The sequence below is a fragment of the Prionailurus bengalensis genome, chromosome C2, assembly GCF_016509475.1.
Source record: "Prionailurus bengalensis isolate Pbe53 chromosome C2, Fcat_Pben_1.1_paternal_pri, whole genome shotgun sequence".
NCBI classification, from domain to species: Eukaryota; Metazoa; Chordata; class Mammalia; order Carnivora; family Felidae; genus Prionailurus; species Prionailurus bengalensis.
In genome coordinates, this window is record NC_057350.1 from 437,661 (window position 1) to 458,930 (window position 21,270).

General features: G+C 43.1%; 1 protein-coding gene across 13 annotated transcripts in view; it reads right to left on the minus strand.

Annotated features, from left to right (window-relative positions):
* PCNT (pericentrin) overlaps window positions 1-21,270 on the minus strand; it is a 133,664-nt gene that overhangs the window by 107,081 nt on the left and 5,313 nt on the right. For 9 of the 13 annotated variants that reach the window (XM_043593347.1, XM_043593352.1, XM_043593344.1 and 6 more), the window contains exons 3-4: window positions 5,952-6,047; window positions 208-285 (exon numbers count right to left, since the gene is read on the minus strand). In XM_043593347.1, the coding sequence (XP_043449282.1) occupies window positions 208-285; window positions 5,952-6,047 (174 nt within the window). The remainder of the gene's footprint in view (window positions 1-207; window positions 286-5,951; window positions 6,048-21,270) is intronic. The other 4 variants (XM_043593354.1, XM_043593350.1, XM_043593348.1 and 1 more) reach the window with 1 other exon arrangement.

Sequence of the window (21,270 nt, forward strand, 5' to 3'; positions counted from 1 at the left end):
ACAAAAACTGGCCCAGGAGTGTTCACTGGTCACATCACCAGAAGGAGGAAGCAACCCATGTGTCCACTGACGGGTGAATACAGAAACAAGGTGTGGCAAAGCCATTCAAAGGGGTTCCAATCAGCCATAAAAAGGTATGACCCACAGGCACGTGCTATGACACTGATAACCTCAAGATATACTCGGTGCAAGATGCCAGACACGTACTGTGTGGTTCTGTGAATATGCAATGTCCAGAACAGGCAAATCCACAGGGATGGAATGCTGACTGGTGGGTGCCAGGGCCTGGAAGGAGAGAGGAAAGGGGAATGACTGCCAGTGGGTATGGCAGGTTCCTTTTAGGGTAATGAAAATGTTTTGGAATTAGACAGTTGTAGTTATACAACAAAGTGACTATACTAAAAGCCACTGAAATATGTACTTTAGTGAATTTTATACATGTGAATTATATCTGAATAAAAGTAACTACGAAGGAACATTCAGCCTGTTTAAGTGGCCTGGGGTAAAGCGGAAACCCACAGAAAGAGAGGCTGCAGGTGTATATGGGACAGCAATGTGACCTCCCTGGGCCATCTGCCCCTCAGTCAAAGGAGGGAAGTGATACTTACAGGAGGGAAAATGCACACAAAAAGCCTGGAAGAGGTGGGTGCCAATAAAAGCTGAACCTGAAGATGTAAATTGAAACATCATTTTATAGCAACTAAATTGGCAAAAGTTGTTGATAATGTTGATCCTCAATGTCACCAAGGACATGGAAAAATAACCGAATACTGTCACCGACAGAGTAAGTCGCTATAACTTTTTCCTAAGAGATATTTTGACACCGTATGTCAAGAACCATAGAAAACATTTCTGTCTAGGGGTGCCTGGATGGCTCAATCGGTTGAGCGTACGACTTGGCTCGGGTCATGATCTCACGGTTCACGGGTTTGAGCACTGCGTTGGGACTCTGTGCTGACAGCTCAGAGCTTGGAGCCTGCTTCGAGTTCTGTGTCTCCCTCTGTTTCTGCCCCTCCCCATTCGCACCCTGTCTCTCTCTCTCTCTCTCTCTTAAAAATAAACAAACATTGGGGCGCCTGGGTGGCACAGTCGGTTAAGCGTCCGACTTCAGCCAGGTCACGATCTCACAGTCCGTGAGTTTGAGCCCGGCGTCAGGCTCTGGGCTGATGGCTCGGAGCCTGGAGCCTGTTTCCGATTCTGTGTCTCCCTCTCTCTCTGCCCCTCCCCCGTTCATGCTCTGTCTCTCTCTGTCCCAAAAATAAATAAACGTTGAAAAAAAAAATTTTTTTAATTAAATAAATAAACATTAAAAAATTAAAAAGAAAGAGTTTCTGTCTTAATATTCCCAACTCTAGAAAATTTTCAGCATCAATACTCCAAAGGGAAAAGAAAAGCTACAGGCCCTCTATGAGCAGTCCAGTCTCCTCTCCCCTAGCCAGCCCCCACCCCGCCTAGAGCCTGCGCTGGAGCACACCCCACCTGGAGCAGCCACTACAGCCACAGGCCTCCCAGCTTCCCTTACATGACAGCCCAGACCTTTCTCTGAGGCTTGTCTACAAAGCACCTCGGACTCAAACCAATCTGAAATTCTCCTGCCCCAACTAGGGCTCCTCCAACATTAGCTACCTCAGTCAACAGCACCCCCAAACCCTCACAGTCCTCTTCCTGCCTCCCCTCCCATCAACCCCACAAGCTCAAGGCCAGTCCTGGCATTCCGCCATTCCCATGAGCATGGCTGACTGGCCCCCGTGGTCACGTGGCCTAATGTGAGGTCACTGGCTTGGAGACTGGGTAATACATTCAGAAAACAAATCTGACCTCGTCATACTCCCTTGAAAGACTCCATGAGTCTGCTGCCCTTGCCATAAAATCCCTGCAGGGTGCAGAGCCGCCCTCTGTCCCACTGGGCACCTGCCTCATGCCCCAGGAACACGAATCCTGGAACAGCTATGCCTCCCTCCTCTAGCTCCTCTGGGCCCTTCCCAGCCTCTGTGACCATTTTAAGCCTTGACTTAAAAACCCTTGACTGTAAGCCTTGGCTCCCGCTGCTCCTGAAACACACGTCTGATGCCAGGAAGCGGTCAGTACTGTTGGTGAAGACGCACATGCAAAGCGGCCTCTATCTGTGAGGCCAGCAATGTGGAATCACAGTGCTCAAAGGGGAGCGCTACAGCCAGTTAAAATATCATCATGGATCCTTTTTCAAATTAAGGATTTTTCCCCAATGGGAAACAGTAACCTAGGAGTGTCCAGTTCTAAACATAAAATAGGCATGGGGCGCTGGGGTGGCTCAGTCAGTTAAGCATCCATCCCACTCTTGATTTTGGCTCCGGTCACGAGCTCATGGTTCATGGGTTCAAGCCCTGCATTGGGCTTGTGCTGACAGTGCAGAGCCTGCTTGGGATTCTCTCTCCTCTTTTTCTGCCCCCCCCACCCCATCTCCCTGCTCTCTCTCTCTCAGAAATAAACTTTAAAAAAAAAAACATTTAAACATAAAAGGCACAATCTTAAAACATTTTTGCTATAAACATCAGGATTGTTGGATAAAACATATCAAAAGTGACTTCTGAAGGGGCGCCTGGGTGGCTCAGTCGGTTAAGTGCCCGACTTCAGCTCAGGTCATGATCTCACGTTCATGAGTTCCAGCCCCATATAGGGCTCTGTGCTGACAGCTCAGAGCCTGGAGCCTGCTTCTGTATGTGTCTCTCTCTCTGTCCCCTGCCCCCCCACTTGCGCTCTCTCTCTCAAAAATAAACACTAGAAAAAAGTGACTTTTGAGGGAACACCTCCCCCCGATGTGCCAGAAAGAAGGGATGTGGAATCTAAAATGATCTAGGGAGACAGGGACACTTAAGAGCAGCACGTGGTCCCAGAATCAGAGGCTTTGCCAGGCCGGTGGTTGGTAACGTGATGCCTGACATTGCCAGGTTTCCTGAAGGGCTGTGCAGCAGGACAGACATCCTCACTGCCTGTGGGGAGGAAGGCCAGGTACAGGGAGGTCAGGAAGCTTCTTTATCTCCAAATGGGAAGGCAGAGGGGTTAAGCTGGGGGCAGCTCTCCTGAGAAATTAAAACCCAGGCCTATTCCTCATATTGTTTACAAATTTACATATGCCACGGGGTGTAGAAATCCCCAAGCAAAGAAACTGACCTAAAAACAAGTCTTAGTGAAGAGCTACTTCTGGGACACTGATCAAATACAAATCCAGCACCCATCTGGAAGGACTCCCACAAGCCAAGACAGATATTCTCACGGAACTCATACAAACACCTCACTAAAGATGAGAACACAACAGGCTACTCCAAAAATGATGACAAGTACATGGAAAACAACATATTAGAAAGAGAAAAGGCCTCAAGCAGTAGCACCCACGGTGGCCCCATCACACAGGTGTGCAGGCCAAAATACTCAAAGTGATCCAAATAATCCCAAGCCTCACATTAAAAAAAAATTTTTTTTACATTTATTTTTGATAGAGAGAGACAGAACACAAGTGGGGAAGGGGCAGAGAGAGAAAGAGACACAGAATCTGAAGGAGGCTCCAGGCTCCGAGCTGTCAGCACAGAGCCTGACATGGGGCATGAACTCACAAACCGCGAGATCATGACCTGAGCCGAAGTGGGGCGCTTAATCGACTGAGCCACCCAGGCGCCCCCAAGCCACACATTTAATTTAAAGTGAATAACTAATCATACCTTTAAATACTAGGCAACATTTAGATCTGTTCATTAAAAAGGATAGTTATGCTTAATTAAAAAAACAGCTTGAGAGGCACCTGGGTGGCTCAGTCGGTTAAGTGTCCAACTTCGGCTCAAGTCATGATCTCATGGTTCGTGAGTTCGAGCCTCGCGTCAGGCTCTGTGCTGACAGCTCAGAGCCTGGAGCCTGCTGCAGATTCTCTGTCTAAACTCTCTCTCTGTCCCTCCCCACTTGCTTATGCTCTCTCTTTCTCTCTCAAAAATAAACACTAAAAAAATTTTTTAATGGTTAAAATGGTAAGTTTTATGTTAAGTGTATTTTACAATTAAAAAATGACAAAAATATACACTGAGGGAATTATAAATGAAGTTTAACTATTCTAACATCCTTGTACTATCAAAGAGTGAAGGTGTTAATTAGATTTAGATATAAAGAAGTATAAATGTTGTATGTAATAAGCTCACCATTAAAAGAATAGAAACTGAGTATATTATTACTCCAAAATGAGTAAAGGGAAAATTAAAAAAAAGAAATCTCCTGATAAAAAATAATCCAATGAAATGTAAGCTCAAACACATCGAAGTTTACATTAAATATAAATGAATTAAACTACACACAGGGGCTCCTGGGTGGCTCAGTCAGTTGAGTGTCCAACTTCGACTCAGATCGTGATCTCACAGTTCAAGAGTTGGAGCCCCCACGTTGGACTTGCTGCTGTCAGCACAGAGCCTGCTTGGGATCCTCTGTTCCCCTCTCTCTGCCCCTCCCCTGCTCGTTCTCTCTCTCTCTCTCAAAAATGAATAAACAGGGGCGCCTGGGTGGCTCAGTCGGTTAAGCGACCGACTTCGGCTCAGGTCATGATCTCCCGCTCTGTGAGTTCCAGCCCTGCGTCGGGCTCTGTGCTGACAGCTCGGAGCCTGGAGCCTGCTTCAGATTCTGTGTCTCCCTCTCTCTCTGGCCCTCCCCCATTCATGCTCTGTCTCTCTCTGTCTCAAAAATAAATAAACGTTAAAAAAAATTTTTTTATAAAAAAATGAATAAACATTTATTTAAAAAAAAACTATCCAATAAAAAAACAGACACTGTCAGAATAATTTTTAAAAATCAACGCCATGCTGTTTACCACAACATACATCTAAAACACAAAGACACAATGATTTCGGAAGGGAAAGGATAAAAAAGACCAGAATCACGTCTGATCCAATGACACAAAGTTCTAAAGCATAACTGCCACAGAAAATCAGGACGGTGTTGACTCTGGGGTGTGGGGAGGAGGGCAGCAGGGCCCGAGGAAGATTCCAGGTCCAGCACTGTGCTATTTCTTACTGCAGAAGGAACATGTAGTATTTACTGTGTATTCATTTGTTAAGCTGCGTGTACACTTTATGTACTTTCTACTTCTCTGCGCACATGCTATATGTCACAGTTTAAAACAAGTATGAAAATGGGTATTTAAGGGTGAGTTTTATGGACCCCACCAGAGACCATTTTTCCAGGCCCTGCCTATGATCTAGATTTCTCCTGCAATAACACAGATTAAAAACCAAACTTGCTCACTGCCTAAAGTAATGTGGACTGAGTCCCACTAGAATCAAACGTCTAAAATACAGGCTTTAGGGGTGCCTCACCAGCTCGGCTGGTAAAGCATGTGACTCTTGATCTCAGGGTTCTGAGTTCAAGCCCCACATTGGGCGTGGAGCCTACCTAAAAAAAACTGTTTATAATACAGACTTTTAACACAACACTTTAAAACTAATCAGTTCAGTATCTAATAAATTTCCTCCCAGATACCAAAACAAACAAATGCAAGGAATTAATTCAACACATGTGGAATTCACGTCAGGCCCTGTGGCAGAAAACGGGACCACGGGAGAGATGAGGGCCAGGCCCAGGAAACACGCCTCGACAACAAGGCGGCAGGTGAGCGAGGGAGGTCACACGTGACAGCTATCCTCAACGCACAACAGGCAACTTTCTCTCTTCAACATGGGGCAAAAAAAGATCAGAGGTCCCAAGGAAGGGAGAGGTGGGCTCGGTCAGAAGGGTCCCCAGAGAGACTTCCACACCGGGGCAGCACCAAGGGAGCAGGGCCTGCAGGGGAAGCTCTGAAGCCCGCTTTCCTTGCTTCGAGTTTCTACACTTCACGAGACAGGACCCTTCAGAGACCGAGTCCTCTCTCTGGTCTGGATTTCTACAACAGGGTGAAACCCCCTCAGGAGCAACACGCTTTAACAGAGAAGCCTGAAGAATACCTCTGTGATGACCTGAGGCTGTTCCGGATGGTCGCCGTCTGTGTTCCGCTGTGGCCGCGCCGAAGCCCCCGTCCTCTCTGCATCCGAGTCCTCCGGCTGAGAGGGGAAGGGCCAGAGAAGAGCATTTATAGCAACGTCCAGAGCTGCGACCTCAGCCTTCTGGCCAGTGCCCACACCAGCTCCAGCCCCACTCGTTCACGGCATGCTTTCCTCCAGAAACAATTCTCAATCCCTAAACATTTTTTATGCGACTCATTTCCCTAATGATGCTGCTGTCCTTCCTAATGAATTTTGCTTCAGGTTATTTCACTGTGCGAGTGATGTCTAAATTATTAAATTTTTAGTTTCTCAATAAATTCTACTCTTTCAGACACATGCACATTTTCTATGCTCTTATTTTTATGTAAGTTCAAATATTTCATCCTCATGATTTTCCATTTTTAGATAAATGTTTCCTTAATAATTTGTAATAGATTCCTCAATATTTTTAAAAAGAGTATTTTATCATCTCAAACCTGAGTTTAAAGTTTCCCAATGAATTATCCCTGATGTTTTTTTGGCCCATAAATTCACAGTAATTCTGGGCTTTTAATCTGCTGTGCAAAATGAATTGATAATGACTGTCTGCAAAAAAGTTAGGTGATGTCCAAAGAAAATCTATGTTTGAAATATGAAATCAAAATACCTGTAAGTCTCTCTCATGCCTTTGTCATTAACCACAGCATCACCTTAACTCTGGGTACATTACGGGGGTCTGCTGGACCCAACATGACTGTCATTTCTTCTTTAAGCAGTTATAACTATTTGAAGGGGCTGATATTTCATAAATTTTCTCTTTTGGGTCTTCAAAAACACACACACAGAAGTTACTTACTTCTTTAAGAAATAGAGTAAAACATTTTATTTTGCCATTACTACGTGGGCCCACTAGATCCCGTGTAGTGTCTAAGATCCAAGACGGACCTGAGCAGTCTCGTTTTCATCTGTCATGGTACCATGTCATCATCCTAAGAATTATTTCATCAGACTCAGCAGTTTTTCCAACTGTGCCAAGAACCACCAAAACAATGAGAAAACAGGAGAAAGGGAGCCGCCCGGAGGATGAGGAAACAGTGCGGTGAAATCACCATCTTGCAGTATTTTTACTCACTGCAGAGACTCGCTGCAACCTGTCTTCAATATGATAGCCAAGAACTTTTTGTTTTCCTCCCAAAATGGCAATGAGAAGAAAGCCAACAGGACAGACTTTCATAATCATTAGATGAATTAAAAGATGAATGCTGAGAGAGAACAGCACTTGAGGCCAAGGATGATGGCAAAATTGACAGTAAAAATGAAGTCTCAGATCACAAGTCTTCACATACAATATTCAGTCAAGTTTCTCAAAATCAGGAATCAGTGAACAGAACGTTTTTTTAAATTTATTTATTTTTGAGAGAGAGACAGAGACAGAGAGCATGAATACGAGCAGGGGAAGGGCAGAGGGGGAGGGGCAGAGGGAGAGGGAGAGAAAGAATCCCAAGCAAGCTCTGCACTCAGTACGGAGCTCGTGTGGGGCTCGAACTCATGAACAGTGAGATCATGACCTGAGTTGAAATCAAGAGTCTACACCCAACCCAATGAGAGCCACCAAGGCACCTCTAATGTGTAGAACAACATTTCTAAGAAGAAAGAGGAAGCATGATAGTCTCATCCAGCATCACTCACAAGAAGGCTCCAACTCACAATATTTTGCATCAAGAACCTCCATCATCCCACTTGCTAAGAGCATATCAGTATTCTTTAATTTTTATTTCTACGTGACAAAATTTACTTGATATAAAGAGGTATGGGGCACCTGGGTGGCTCAGTCAGTTGAGCGTCCAACTGTGGCTCAGGTCATGATCTCAAGGTTCAGGAGTTCAAGCCCCACATAGGGCTCTACGCTGACAGCTCAGAGCCTGGAGCCGCTTCGGATTCTGTGTCTCCCCCTCTCTGTCCCTCTCCTGCTCGCACTGTTTCTCTCTCTCAAATAAAAAATAAAAAACATTTTAAAAAATTTAAAAAGAGGTATCAAAATTTTTAATATCATTTTAACTTATTGCTTTATTCTTACTCCGGTAAGTTATTTATAAAACGACTTACACAAAAAGTTAAGCATGGGACCCAGACGATAAGTGATGATGACTATTTTTCCTGGTAGTGCCCAAACAGGAGTTGGAAGAGCTGTAGAGCCATACTTGCTAACCCTTCTACAGCCCTGCTTAAAATGTGCAGTACAGGGGCACCTGGAGGCTCAGCTGGTTAAGCGTCTGACTCTCAGTTTTGGCTCGGGTCATGATCTCACGGTTGTGGGCTCGAGCCCCTCGTTGGGCTCTGCGCTCACAGCCGCAGAGCCTGCTTGGGATTCTCGGTCTCCCTCTCTCTCTGACCCTCCCCTGCTGTCTCTCGCTCTCAAAAATAAACATTAAAAAAAAAAAATCTTCCGTACAAGTTTTTGTAAAGGTAATTTTCCTCTGACATTTTTGACCTCCAAGCAATCTTTGGATGGTTCTTTTACAAGAAATGGCCTGTACTTAACTTTGTTCCTGACGCATAGCTGAGGTCAAATACCGCTTTCTGCCACTTCTCAGCTAACTGCCAGAACGGAGATGACCGTTGCACTGATTAAAGTAAAATGTCTTTTCACGGCGTACGTCACTTAAACTGTGAGGGAAGATGGCTAGATCCTGAACACCAACCATAAAGTCTTTTTGCAATTCTATCGTTGCTTCTAACCCCCTGAAAAACTCAAATCTTTAAGTTGCTTACAAACATGCTTTATTGACATACTCTTAAAATTTAATACGTGCCTGTGTTTTCTGCTCAGATCAGCAATTTACTTTCTTTACCCTAAGACTGCAGAATCTTCACCTGAAAGAGTATAGCAAAATTATGATATAGGAACTTTACGAATTAATTTTTCTTACAGAATTTTCATGGTATATTGTTTTTTCAATTGTCTACCTCCAATTTCTTTAGTCTTTTGGTCTTAAAACTAAAACATTGAACATAAAAAACAGCTTCCACACTAAGTTGCAGAATACTGCACTAAGCTGCTTCTACACTAACCTACAGAATACGATTTCACCCAGCTTGGCAGGTTTCATTACACAACAAACCCACCCACGCCCCACCGCTGGAGGGTGGCCCTAACTCAGCAGTGGACACCACAAGGAAAACCACCAAGTGACAACTGGGCATTTTCCACCTCCAGGATTGCTTTACCTGGTTTTCAGTTCTTTTCTATGTCTAAAGACCATTAAAGTAACAAATGTATCAAATACGCTTTTAAACCAAATTAAGTGGGGGGGGGGGGGGAACCTGGGTGGCTCAGTCCATCAAGAGTCCCATCTCTTGATTCAGCTCAGGTCATGATCTCAGGTTTGTGAGTTCAAGCCCTGTATCAGGCTCCACGCTGACAGCACAGAGCCTGCTTGGGATTCTCTCTCTCTCTCTCTCTCTCTCTCTCTCTCTCTGCTCCTCCCCTGCTCATGCTCTCTCTCTAAATAAATAAAACTTAAAAAAAAAAAAAAAACTAAGCAACTTATTGTATGTTTAAAAGCATTACTATTTCTCACACACGCATTTCACCTCACCGTATGGTATTCAATAAGCTCATTAAAAACCCATAAAAGTGAAACTTCTAAAAATTTCCAAATGGGCAAAATAAAACAAAAACACTTAATCATGTTCAAAGAACAACTATGACATAAAGGCTCTACAAGGACTCATACTCTGCTGACACAGACACAGCTGCAAGGAAGGCCTTGTGCCTATAAGGTGTTCTGCTAGGTCGGAGGAACATGTGACTGTTGATCTCAGGGTTGTGAGTTCAAGCCCCACATTGGGTGTAGAGATTACTTAAAAATAAAATCTTAAAAAAAAGAAATCTAATTAATTCCTCAGCAGATAGGAAGAAAATAATGATGGCTTAATCGTATACATGCTACTTTTTTTTTTAAAGATTTTAAGTAATCTCTATACCCAACATGGGGCTCAAACTCATAACTCTTGAGATCAAGAGTCACATGCCCTACTGACTGAGCTAGCCAGATGCCCCTAACATGCCACTTTTTTTTTTAACCTATGCACATGAAAATTTTTAAGAATGTAATTAAAAAGTAATTTGTCCTGAAAAATAATAAAAAATTGAAAAGTTGTGAGTGAAGGTAAAGTCACACCACAGAAAAATGAATAGGCTTGACTATATATACATTTTAAAGCCTGGGAATCAATGGTCTACATATCTTTCTTAAGAAGTTAGAAAACCAAGAAAATCAAAACCAAACATACTTTAAAATAAGAAACTACACATAATAAGAGCAGAAATCAAAGAAACATAAATATGTTACATAAAAGAACAAAGACTATAGTTAACTTTTTATAAAAATAGTAAGCATTAACTTGTGGCAAGGCCAACAAAGGCACAAATACTCACCTTTAAAAAATGAAAGGGGTGCCTGGGTGGCTCAGTCAGTTAAGCATCTGACTTCGGCTCAGGTCATGATCTTGCGGTTTGTGAGTTCGAGCCCCACGTTGGGCTTTGTGCTGTCATGACAGTTCAGAGCCTGGAGCCTGCTTCAGATTCTATGTCTCCCTCTCTCTCTGCCCCTCCCCCGCTCACGCTCTGTCTCTCTCTCTCTCAAAAAATAAACATCAACAAAAAAATTTCTAGTAAAAAAATAAACAAAAATGAAAAGGGTCATCAATACTGATGCCACAGACACTGAAAACATTCCTATGAAAAACTTAATGCCAAAAATTGGAAGATTAGATGAAAGAACAAATTCTGGGAAAAAGCATTAGTGAATAGTTTGATAACTATCAATAAATGGACTCTGTAATTCAAAGCTTTCCCACAAACAAAACCTCAGTTCCCAAAGTCTTCACCATCTTACACAAACTCATTCACAGAGCAAAGGAGACCTCTCGGCTCCTTGGATAAGGCCAGCACAACCTCAAGACTACAAGTACAGGTCACTCTGTCACAAAAATATATGCTTTCTTTGTATCAACTGAGATGATCATATGACTTTTCTCGGAGTCTGTTAATGAACTGCACTAATTTCTTTGAACGTTTGACCAATCTTGCACAACACTAAAATACACTCCACTCCACACCCACCCAAACTGTTAAAATAGAGAGGAAAAAAAAGACAGTCAATACAAATCACAGATGCTATGGAACAAGTAAAACTTACACATGTCACTACCGAAAATATAAACTGAACAACTGTTTTAAACACAGCTCAACATATGCATGTTGAACAAATACATGTATAATGACCCAACAATTAAGTAACTAATTATAGCCTCAATAGAAACATCTGCACATGTACACCAAGAGACTTGTCTAAGAATGGGTGTAGTAAATGCCAAGTAACTGTAGAATAGACAAACAGATGGAAGCACATTCATATAATGAAATACCACACAATAACGAAGATGAATAAACGATAGTGTTTAACATGAATAAACCTCATAAACAAGATACTGGATAAAAAAGACCCAGACTCAAGATATGCATACTAGATTATTCCATTACAAGTTCAAAAACCTGGGGCGCCTGGGTGGCTCAGTTGGTTAAGCATCCGACTTTGGCTCAGGTCATGATCTCCTGGTTCATGGGTTCGAGCCCTGTGTCGGGCTCTGTGCTGACAGCTCGGAGCCTGGAGCCTGCTTCGGATCCTGTGTCTCCCTCTCTCTCCCTGCTCTCCCCCCACTCATGCTCTGTCTCTCTCTCTCTCAAAAATAAATAAACATTAAAAAAAAAAAAAAAAGTTCAAAAACCTGGTGCACCTGGCTGGCTCAGTTGTTTAAGCATCCAACTTCGGCTCAGGTCATGATCTCACGGTTCGCGGGTTCGAGTCCCGCATTGGGCTCTGTGCTGTTAGCTCGGAGCCTGGAGCCTGCTTCTGATTCTGTGTCTCTCTCCCTCTCTCTCTTTGCCCCTCCCCCGCATGCACTCTGTCTCTCAAAAATAAATAAACATTTAAAAAAAAAACCAGCAGTCCCATTGGATGAGGACCCATTCTAATGATCTCATTTTAAAAAATAATAATTAGTTAATTAACTCAAAAATCAGCAAAATTAAACTATAGTTCTAAAAGTCAAAGTACTCAATACACAAAAAGTAACTTGAGATGAATCATAAACCCAGAAAGCAAAACCATAAGGCTTCAGGAAGACATAGGAAAGTACATGATCTCAGAGCTAGAAGAAATTTTTTGGATAGGACACAAAAAGCACTAACTATAGGAAAAACTGATAAATTCAACTTCAACAAAGCAAGCAAAACTGAGGAAAAACATTCACAGTACATATACCTAACATATGACAGACGTGAAGAATATTAAGAATTCCTACAAATCAACAATGAAAACATTTTTTTTAAGTCAAATGCTTACCAAAACCAAAACAGCAAGGTCCAGACATATAACAACATAACACTGACAATGCCTGGCATCCAATCAAAAATTATTAAACATACCAAAAGGTGAGAAATGTGACCCATAACCAAGAGAAAATCAGTCCAATGGAAATATACCCGAAAAGGACAGAGAGGACAGAATTAGCAGACAGGGACATTAAAATAGCTGTTATATTAATACCTAGTATTTAAAGGAAAATACAAACGCAATGAAGAATGATATAAAAAATACAAAATACCCGAAACAGAAAGAAATTCACTTAATTCTAGATTAATAGAATAGACATTGCAAAGAAAAGATCAGCGAACTTGATCTAGCAATAGAAGTGATCTAAAATGAAGAACACGGGGTGCCCGGGAGGCTCAGTTGGTTAAGCGTCTGACTTCAGCTCAGATCATGATCTTGCAGTTCATGGGTTCGGGGCCCGTGTCAGGCTCTGTGCTGACAACTCAGAGCCTGGAGCTGCTTCGGATTCTGTGTCTCCCTCTCTCTCTGCCCCTCCCCTGCTCGAGCTCTCTCTCTGTCTCCCAAAAATGAGTAAACATTAAAAAAATATTTAAAAAAATAAAATGAAGAACAAAAAGGCAGAGACTGGAAAAAAATGTTTTAATAAGTAAATAAAGCAAAGTCTAAATGACCCATAGGATAACCTTAAACAATTTGCAATATATAGATTTGAAATCACAAAGGGGGAGGAGGGATGGGAAGCAACAAAAAGTATTTGAGAAATTGAACAAAAATTTTCTGAATTTGGTGAAAACTAAACCAAAGTTTCATAAAGATCAACATATCCCAGGCAGTAGAAACACAAAGGAAACCACCCTAGGCACATCATAATGAAAGAATTTGAAACCAGAGATAAAAACAAAAGTTTTAAAAGTACCCCCAAAAAATTAAAAGGAAAAAAAGACTCTACAGAGGGGCGCATGGATAGCTTGGTTGGTTACGAGTCTGACTCCTGATTTTGGCTCAGGTCACGATCTCACGGTTCCTGGGATCGAGCCCCAAGTGAGGCTGTGCGCTGACAGCATGGAGCCTGCTTGGGATTCTCTCTCTCTCCTCCTCTCTCTCTCTGCCCCTCCCCTCCCTCATGCGCTCCTGCTCTCGCTCTTTCTCCCAAAATAAATAAACATAAAAGAAAAAAGTTCTACAGAAAGAGGAATGAAGAATGACAGCAGATACCTTCAGAAACTATATGGGCCCAACGACCATGGTGTTGCAAAAAGAAAACTGTCAACTTCAAATTCTATATCCAGTAAAGATTTCTTTCAAATACGAAGGCAAAACAAAGTCAGTTTCAGACAAACAAAAAAGCCAAGAGAATTCATCGGCAGACCTGCACTACAAAAAATTCGTTGAAAGGAAGCTCTTCAGACTGAAGGAAAAATGATACATGATGCAAAACTGGGTCTATACCAACAAACCAAAGCCCTGGGATTGGCAAGTATGTTGGTAAACATAAAAAAGTACCACTTCTTGCTTCTAAAAAGATAATAGACTTAATGTTTATTCATTTTTGAGAAGAGAGCACGAGCAGGGGAGGGGTAGAAAGAGAGGGAGACATGGAATCGGAAGCAGCCTCCAGGCCCCGAGCTGTCAGCGCAGCTGTCAGACAGATCCCACAATGCAGGATTGAACCCACGAACTGTGAAATCATGACCTGAGCCAAAGGTGGATGCTTAACTGACTGAGCCGCCCAGGCGCCCCGACAACAGACTTTTTTAAAAAAGAATGAGAAACATCACTACATGCTGCTACGGCGTGACTGCCAAGATATGATAAGTGAAAAAAACAAGATACAGAAATGTAAAGTATCCTGCTACTAAAGAAGCAGATAGTGAGAAACATATACACATATTTGCTTCTATTTTTAAAAATGTAATAACAGGGGCACCTAAGTGGCTCAGTCAGTTAAGCATCTGACTTCACTTCAACTCAGGTCATGATCTAACGTTCGTAAGATCAAGCCCCACGTTGGGCTCCGCACTGACAGCATGGAGCCTGCTTGAGGGTCTCTCCTTCTTTGTCCCTCCTCCGCTTTGTCTCAAAATAAACAAACCGAACAAACAAACAAACAAACCACACACAGATGCAAATGAAAAAAGGGGAGCCTGGGTGGCTCAGTCAGTTGAGCATCTGACTCTTGATTTTGGCCCAGGTCATGATCTCAGGGTCACGGGATCGAGCCCTGTGTCGAAATCCCTCTCAACATGGAGCCTGCTTAAGACTCACTCTCCCTCTCCCTCTGCCCCTCCTCCGTGCACTAGCTCGCATTCTCTGTCTCTTTAACGATAACAACAAATTGAAAACAAAAAATCCCTAAAACATGAAGAGAAAATAAAACAAACGAATACAAATATATGTAAGTTTCTGGCTTAAACTATTTCAAGTGATTTTAAAACAAAGTAATTTGACTGCACATCACTGTGGAAAATACCTAAAGGACAAAAAGGAGTGCAAAGAAATCGTAATTAGTAACAACGTTATTATAAAACTAGAACGAGAAAGAAAGCCAAAAGAGTAGATGTTAATGTCAGGAACATACATTTTTAATGTTAAAGAGAAATTTCAAACTTAAGTAGAAACTCTGTACTCATAAACTATGAACTCCGTAATCATACACTACTCTGTAACTCATAAACTATAAAACAAAACCTAACTATTCACTGACATGACCTTGAAACAATAAACCCCCTAACGTCTAGATCATGTTTCTGAACACTACTTCCCACTACAGGAGCCAGGAGTCATGGGAAACGCCCGGCTCCAGGCCTGGGGCAAGAGATGCACCAGCTGACCGGCAACACTTTTTCCAAAAGCAAGGAAGCCATCATAGTGACTGTGGAGGGTCAAACTAAAGATGCTCTCCCTTGTCAAAGATGGGAAAATCTGAGCAGCACGCTAACAGACACAAGACTTGCTCTTGACCAATTGTTAAACGTAAGTGAATTTACAGTGAGGCTCAAGAAAGCCAGTCCAATGGTCATATGTGGAAAAGCGTAGCACAGCAACATGAGTAACTTAAAAGGAAAGAGTGATGCCTTTACCCTGCTTTCCAATCCAAGCCGGGCACCAGGGTAACCAGATAACTGATAAAGGGAAGTTCTCACGCAATGTTACATACAATTAATAAGGAAGGAGGGGCAGAATTGAAATAGCAGTATTTTGTGCTCACTGGTGAAATAACAGTTCTCGCCAACAATCCACGTGGGCGACTGAAACCTGAGATAAAAAGCCCACGAGGACCTCTGAAGTAGACAAGCGTGCAGATTGGGCCTCAAGCCACTGGTGACCACAACACAAGAGACTACCAGCTCTAATTCCTATTACAAAAATTTATGCAAAAAATGCATTTTTTCTTAACTATTACATGCAATCAAATAAGCATAATGAAGAATGAGGTCATGGATGTAAGAACTAAGGCAGAAGCCAGGGAGCCCACATACCCTTGAGAGCAGCAGAGAGCTCTGATGCCCACCCAGCAAGGGGGCTCATCCCGCAGTGCCCACTTCCTTGTGAGGGGATAACCAGAGTCCCTACCTCACAGCCTGGCTTACAACACGTACAACCATTTCTGGCACAAATTTTAAAAACAAATAAACATTAGTCATTATAATTCTAAGTAAAAATGTAATTGCTTCCATCTCTTATTATTAAAAAAAAAAAAAAAACCCACACAACACAAAAAAATAAAAAACTAACGCCTAATCATACAAGTCACTGCCAGGTATCCTAGGAAGTAAAAAACAGAAAATAACATGAACCTTGTGCAAAATAATGCATAAATCTCTCGGTTTCCTTTTACAGATATCTGGCATTCTGAAATGCCCTATCAATTGTGTAACTCGATCCATCACTGACCAGGCATGCGTAAATAAAGCACCCAGCATCTTTTTTTTTCTTTTTTTTTTTAATGTTTTTATTTTTGAGACAAAGAGAGACAGAACATGAGCAGGAGAGGGGCAGAGAGAGAAGGAGACACAGAATCCGAAGCAGGCTCCAGACTCTGCACTGTAGCACAGAGCCCGCCGTGGGGCTCGAACTCACGGACCGTGAGATTGTGACCTGAGCTAGTTGGACGCTTAACCGACTGAGCCACCCAGGCACCCCTGGCACTTTCTAACCCAGGCCCACAGTCAGATGGTCACAAAATGCAACTCTGTTTCTCTATTAGACTGAGCTGAGCACAATGAGGAAAGCCAATCTCTGGAAGTCTGACTTCAAACTCCAGGCGGAAAGACTTGAGCCCCACTGCTCCCCCAAGCACCCCAAACGGTTGAGGTAACTCAGAATAAACTGAACTGCCCTACATTAAGAAAACTAGGTCACAACAATCAGTGCCTCCACTAAAAATGGAATGAAGCTACAGACAGAGGGCTTCGGGACCCTGACCAGGAGGACCCGGCAGGGCTGCCCAGAGAACCACAACCCCGCCCTCGGCCACTGCACGGGAGCCCAAGAAGCCAACGGCCAGCGCAGCTCGCCTCCTGCTTTTCTGACCCAGCGCTCTGCAGACTCAACTCCACCCCTGGCTCCCCGGCGAGAGGAGGGGAAGGCATCCGCTCAGACACATCAAAATGAACCCTCGATGCAAGAGGTAATGCCTAGCCTTGGAACTTGACATTAACCAGGACATTTCCCTTGAAGCAGACAAGAGGTTGGCAAACTAACAGTGACCCCGCTGGCAGGGAATGCCAGGACACAGAGCTGGCCGAGCCTGAAGCTTCCCCACCTCCAGGCCACGTCCATCCACGACGTCTTGCTCGTTCAGAAGCTCTTCCTCCAGCTTGAGCCTGAGCCTCTGAATTTCAACCTGACCCTGATCCACAGGCAAATATATTCTGTCCTTTAAAAGAAAAGGTAATTCTTTTTTTTATACTCTAAGAACACAAAGGTCCACGCACTCCATTCCTGCCACCGCACCAATCAGACTTCAACAGCCTTTCCCTAAATATGACCTTCAGATTTATCACGCTGTCCCTCCTATTACAGTTGCCTATTATGGACTGACGGTGTCCCGCAAATTCCTGTGTTGAAGCTCAACACCCCCTTGTGACAGCAGGGCCTCGAGAGAGGTGATTAAGGTTTAATGAGGTCACAGGGTGGGCCTGGTCCAGCAGGACTGGGGTCCTTCTAAGAAGAGGAAGGGACACCAGTGTTCTCTGTCAGGTGAGGATGCGTGGAGAAGGCAGCAGGCTCCAGGCTCCAAGCTGTCAGCACAGAGCCCAATGCGAGGCTTGAACTCACGAACCATGAGATCATGACCTGAGCTGAAATCAAGAGTCAGATGCTTCACATTAAATCAGACTGATTATTTTTTTAGCCTTAAGAGCCAAGGGAATTTGCCTACTCGGATTTGGACTTGCTGGGGATCCATCACCCTTCGTTGTTTCCTATTTCTCCCTTCTGGAGTGGGGCTGTCTATCCCATCCCTGTTCCACCACTGTGGTTGGGAAGCATGTAACTTTGGCTTCACAACCTCACGGTGGGAGAGAAATTTGGCCCCAGGAGGAACCCTGCCTCAAGTCTTACCCATATCTGATTTAGATGATGTCTAGATGAGAAAGAATGCTGGAATGAGTAACGATCTCTGGGGCTGTAGGGATGGGGTGAATGTATTTTGAATGCAAGAAAGATGAATTGGGGAACCAAAGGAGAGACTGTTATGGACTGAAGTATATCCCCTAAAACTCTCATGCGGAAGCCCTAATGCCTATTGTCACTGTATCTGAAGACAGGGCTTTTAAAGAGATAACAGGGTGGGACTAAAATCCAATAGGACTACTGTCCTTTGAGAAGGAGACCAGAGAATACTGCTTTCCTGCCCTCTCCCCACACAGGAGACCATGTGAGGACACAGCAAGAAGGCAGTCATGCACAAGTCAAGCAGAGAGGCTTCGCCAGAACCCAACCCTGACAGCACTTGATCTCAGACGTCCTGCTTCCAGAACTGAGAGTCTGTTGTTTAAGCCACTCAGTCTGCAGTGTTCTGACAGCTTGAGTGACTCACACCCTGCCTTTCAATTTCCCCTACCTTTTCCCTCCACTTCTTCCAGCTGACCTTCTCTCTCCTGCCCCCCATCCAGCCCCAGACCCCAGGGGCTCTCACCTTCATTCCAACTCACACGCCAACCGCGGCAGAGCTGCGTGAGCTCACCAGGAGAGAGTGAGACACCTAGCTCCAGCCACCTGCCATCCTCGGCAGTTCAATCCCAGCACGGAAGTACACAGCCCCAGAATCCTTAATCCTCACTCCCGTGGGAAACCCCTTTACCAACGGGAGTACTGTTTATACACAGTGCCTTCTGCCTTCAGTCCTCCAAACTCCACTCACCCCCAAAGCTACTCAGGTCGGCACCTTTCCCTCACCCCCTTCCCTGAGGTTGTTCTGTCCATGGGTAATACAGTTAGGGCCTTGTTCAAGTCTGCGTTCCATCCTGGGATCCCTCATTCTCCAGATGGCTTTTTTTTAAATTTACATACAAATATATTTTGATGTTTTAAAATTTACATGATGATGAGGTGTCTGAGTGGTTCAGTGAGTTGAGAACCTGACTCTTGATTTCAGCTCAAGTCATGATCCCAGGGTCCTGGGATCAAGCCCTGCGTCAGGCTCCACGCTGATTGTGGAGCCTGCTTAAGATTCTCTCTCTCCCCCTCTGCCCCTCTTCCCACTTGTGCACTCTCTCCCTAATAACATAACATAAAATTTACACGATCACACAGGGCAGTTTCACTGCCCTAAAAGATCCCTGCTTCACCAACTCTCCCTCCACCAACTTCTGGCATCCACTCATCTGTTTACAATCTGCACAGTTTTACCTTTTCCAGAATGCTACACAAACAAAACCACACAGTGTGCAGCCTGTCAGACTGGCTTCTTTTAACTCAATAATAGACATTTAAGGTCCCTCCATGTCTCTGTAGGTCCTGAATGCTCATTCCTTTGTATTTCTGAATTTGAGCTGCTGATAGGAATGCAAAATGGCAGGACCACTCTCTGGAAGACAATTTTTGGCAGATTTTTAAAAGGTTAAATTGAGGTGCCCGGGTGGCTCAGTCAGTTGAGTGTCCGACTCTTGGTTTCAGCTCAGGTCATGATCTCAAGTTTGTGAGATTGAGCCCCATGTCAGGCTCTGTGCTGACAGCCCAGAGCCTGCTTGGTATTCTCTCTCCCCCTCCATTCCCCAACCCCGCCTCCACTTGCATGCGTGCACGCACTCTCTCAAAATAAATAAAATTCAGAAAAAAAAAAAAAAAGGTAAATACTTGCCTACCACAGGGTCCAACCATACCACTCCTAGATAGGAATGAGGTGGTAGGGAAGAGGAAGTAATGAACTTGAATATGGCTCTGATTTTTAGTTTAGAATCCTGGTAATGCTTCCCTTACTCAAAAAAAAAAAAAAAAAATTAAATTAAATTAACCTGGACGTAAGAAGAACCAAAATAGAAGACAAACAATAAAACAAAACCATGTTATAAATGAGTAACTATAATGAAAAAATTTAAAAATATATATTTAAAAAATTAACTTATACAACTTTGGAATGCTAAACAACAAACTTTGGGATAATAAAGACAAAAAGAACTAGCACTGAACAACAAGGGTTTGTTTAAACCGCACAGGTCCATGTACCCACAGACTTTTTTCAATAAACACAGGGTGGGCGGCACTGTAAATGTATCTTTTCTTCCTTGTGACTTTAACATTTTTTTCCCAAGCTGACTTTATTATAAGAATACTATATATGATACAGAAAATACACAAAATATTTGTTGACTGTTTTATTATGTCATCATTAAGGCTTCCAGTCCACACTAGGCTATTAGTAGTCACGTTTTGGGAAGTCAAAAGTTATAGGCCGATTTTCATCTGTGTGAGGGGTCAGTGCCCCTAACCCCCATGTTGCTAAAGGGTCAACTATATATTCAAATATCCCACTCTAGTTAGTAAATCTGTTTTTCACAGTAGTGAGGATTAGCAATCCTCAAACTAATGTGCATATATTTAAAGATTGAGGAAGTAAGTAAATATATTGTAGCTAAGATACTTTCACTATTGGTAAAAGAAATCAAGATTAAGAAGAGGGAAAAAGCTAGAATGAACCCTGTGACGTTGGTCAGGAATTGAAAATACTAAAGTAAATTCATGATTTTTATTATACATACAGATTGACAAAGAAATAAATACAGAAGTGTACACATACAGGTATTTATCACCTAGCTCTGTTGAAATAGCCCAGAAGCCAAAGACACCCCAACAGCAATAAGCACAACTATCACCCAGATGTTGGTTTCTAAACATCATTCTCCACTAAAAGAAACCAGAGCTCCTTGAAGAAATATCTGATTACAGGGCTGCTGACAGGGAAAGGATAAAACAACCCTGGAAAATCTTGGTGCCAGAATGTAAGGAATTAAGGTGCAGAAACAATGAGGACATGGTAGAAGGACAGGTACCAATTCAAAGGCACTCCCAATGGCCAATCTATGTATTTCAGCAACAAAATTAACACTGACATGGTTGATATGATAGATTAAAACCCGAAGAATAAAAATCCCTGGGCACCTGGCTCGGTCAGTAGAGCATGCAACTCTTGATCCTGGGGTCATGAGTTCAAGCCCTATGTTAGATGTAGAGTTTACTTATAAAAGAAAAAAAAGAAAAAAATCCCTATGTCCATACCGATATAGTGAATAAATAAATACACACTGGAGGGAAGTGACAGTTCCTCCTTGCAGCAGAATGTCAATTAATACATAGAGATAGAACGATGGAAACAAAGTCATCATGTGGCCAACACCACTACAATAAGTGCTGCAAGCAAGAATCACCTATGGGAGCTAAAATTAGTGGAGCAAAGC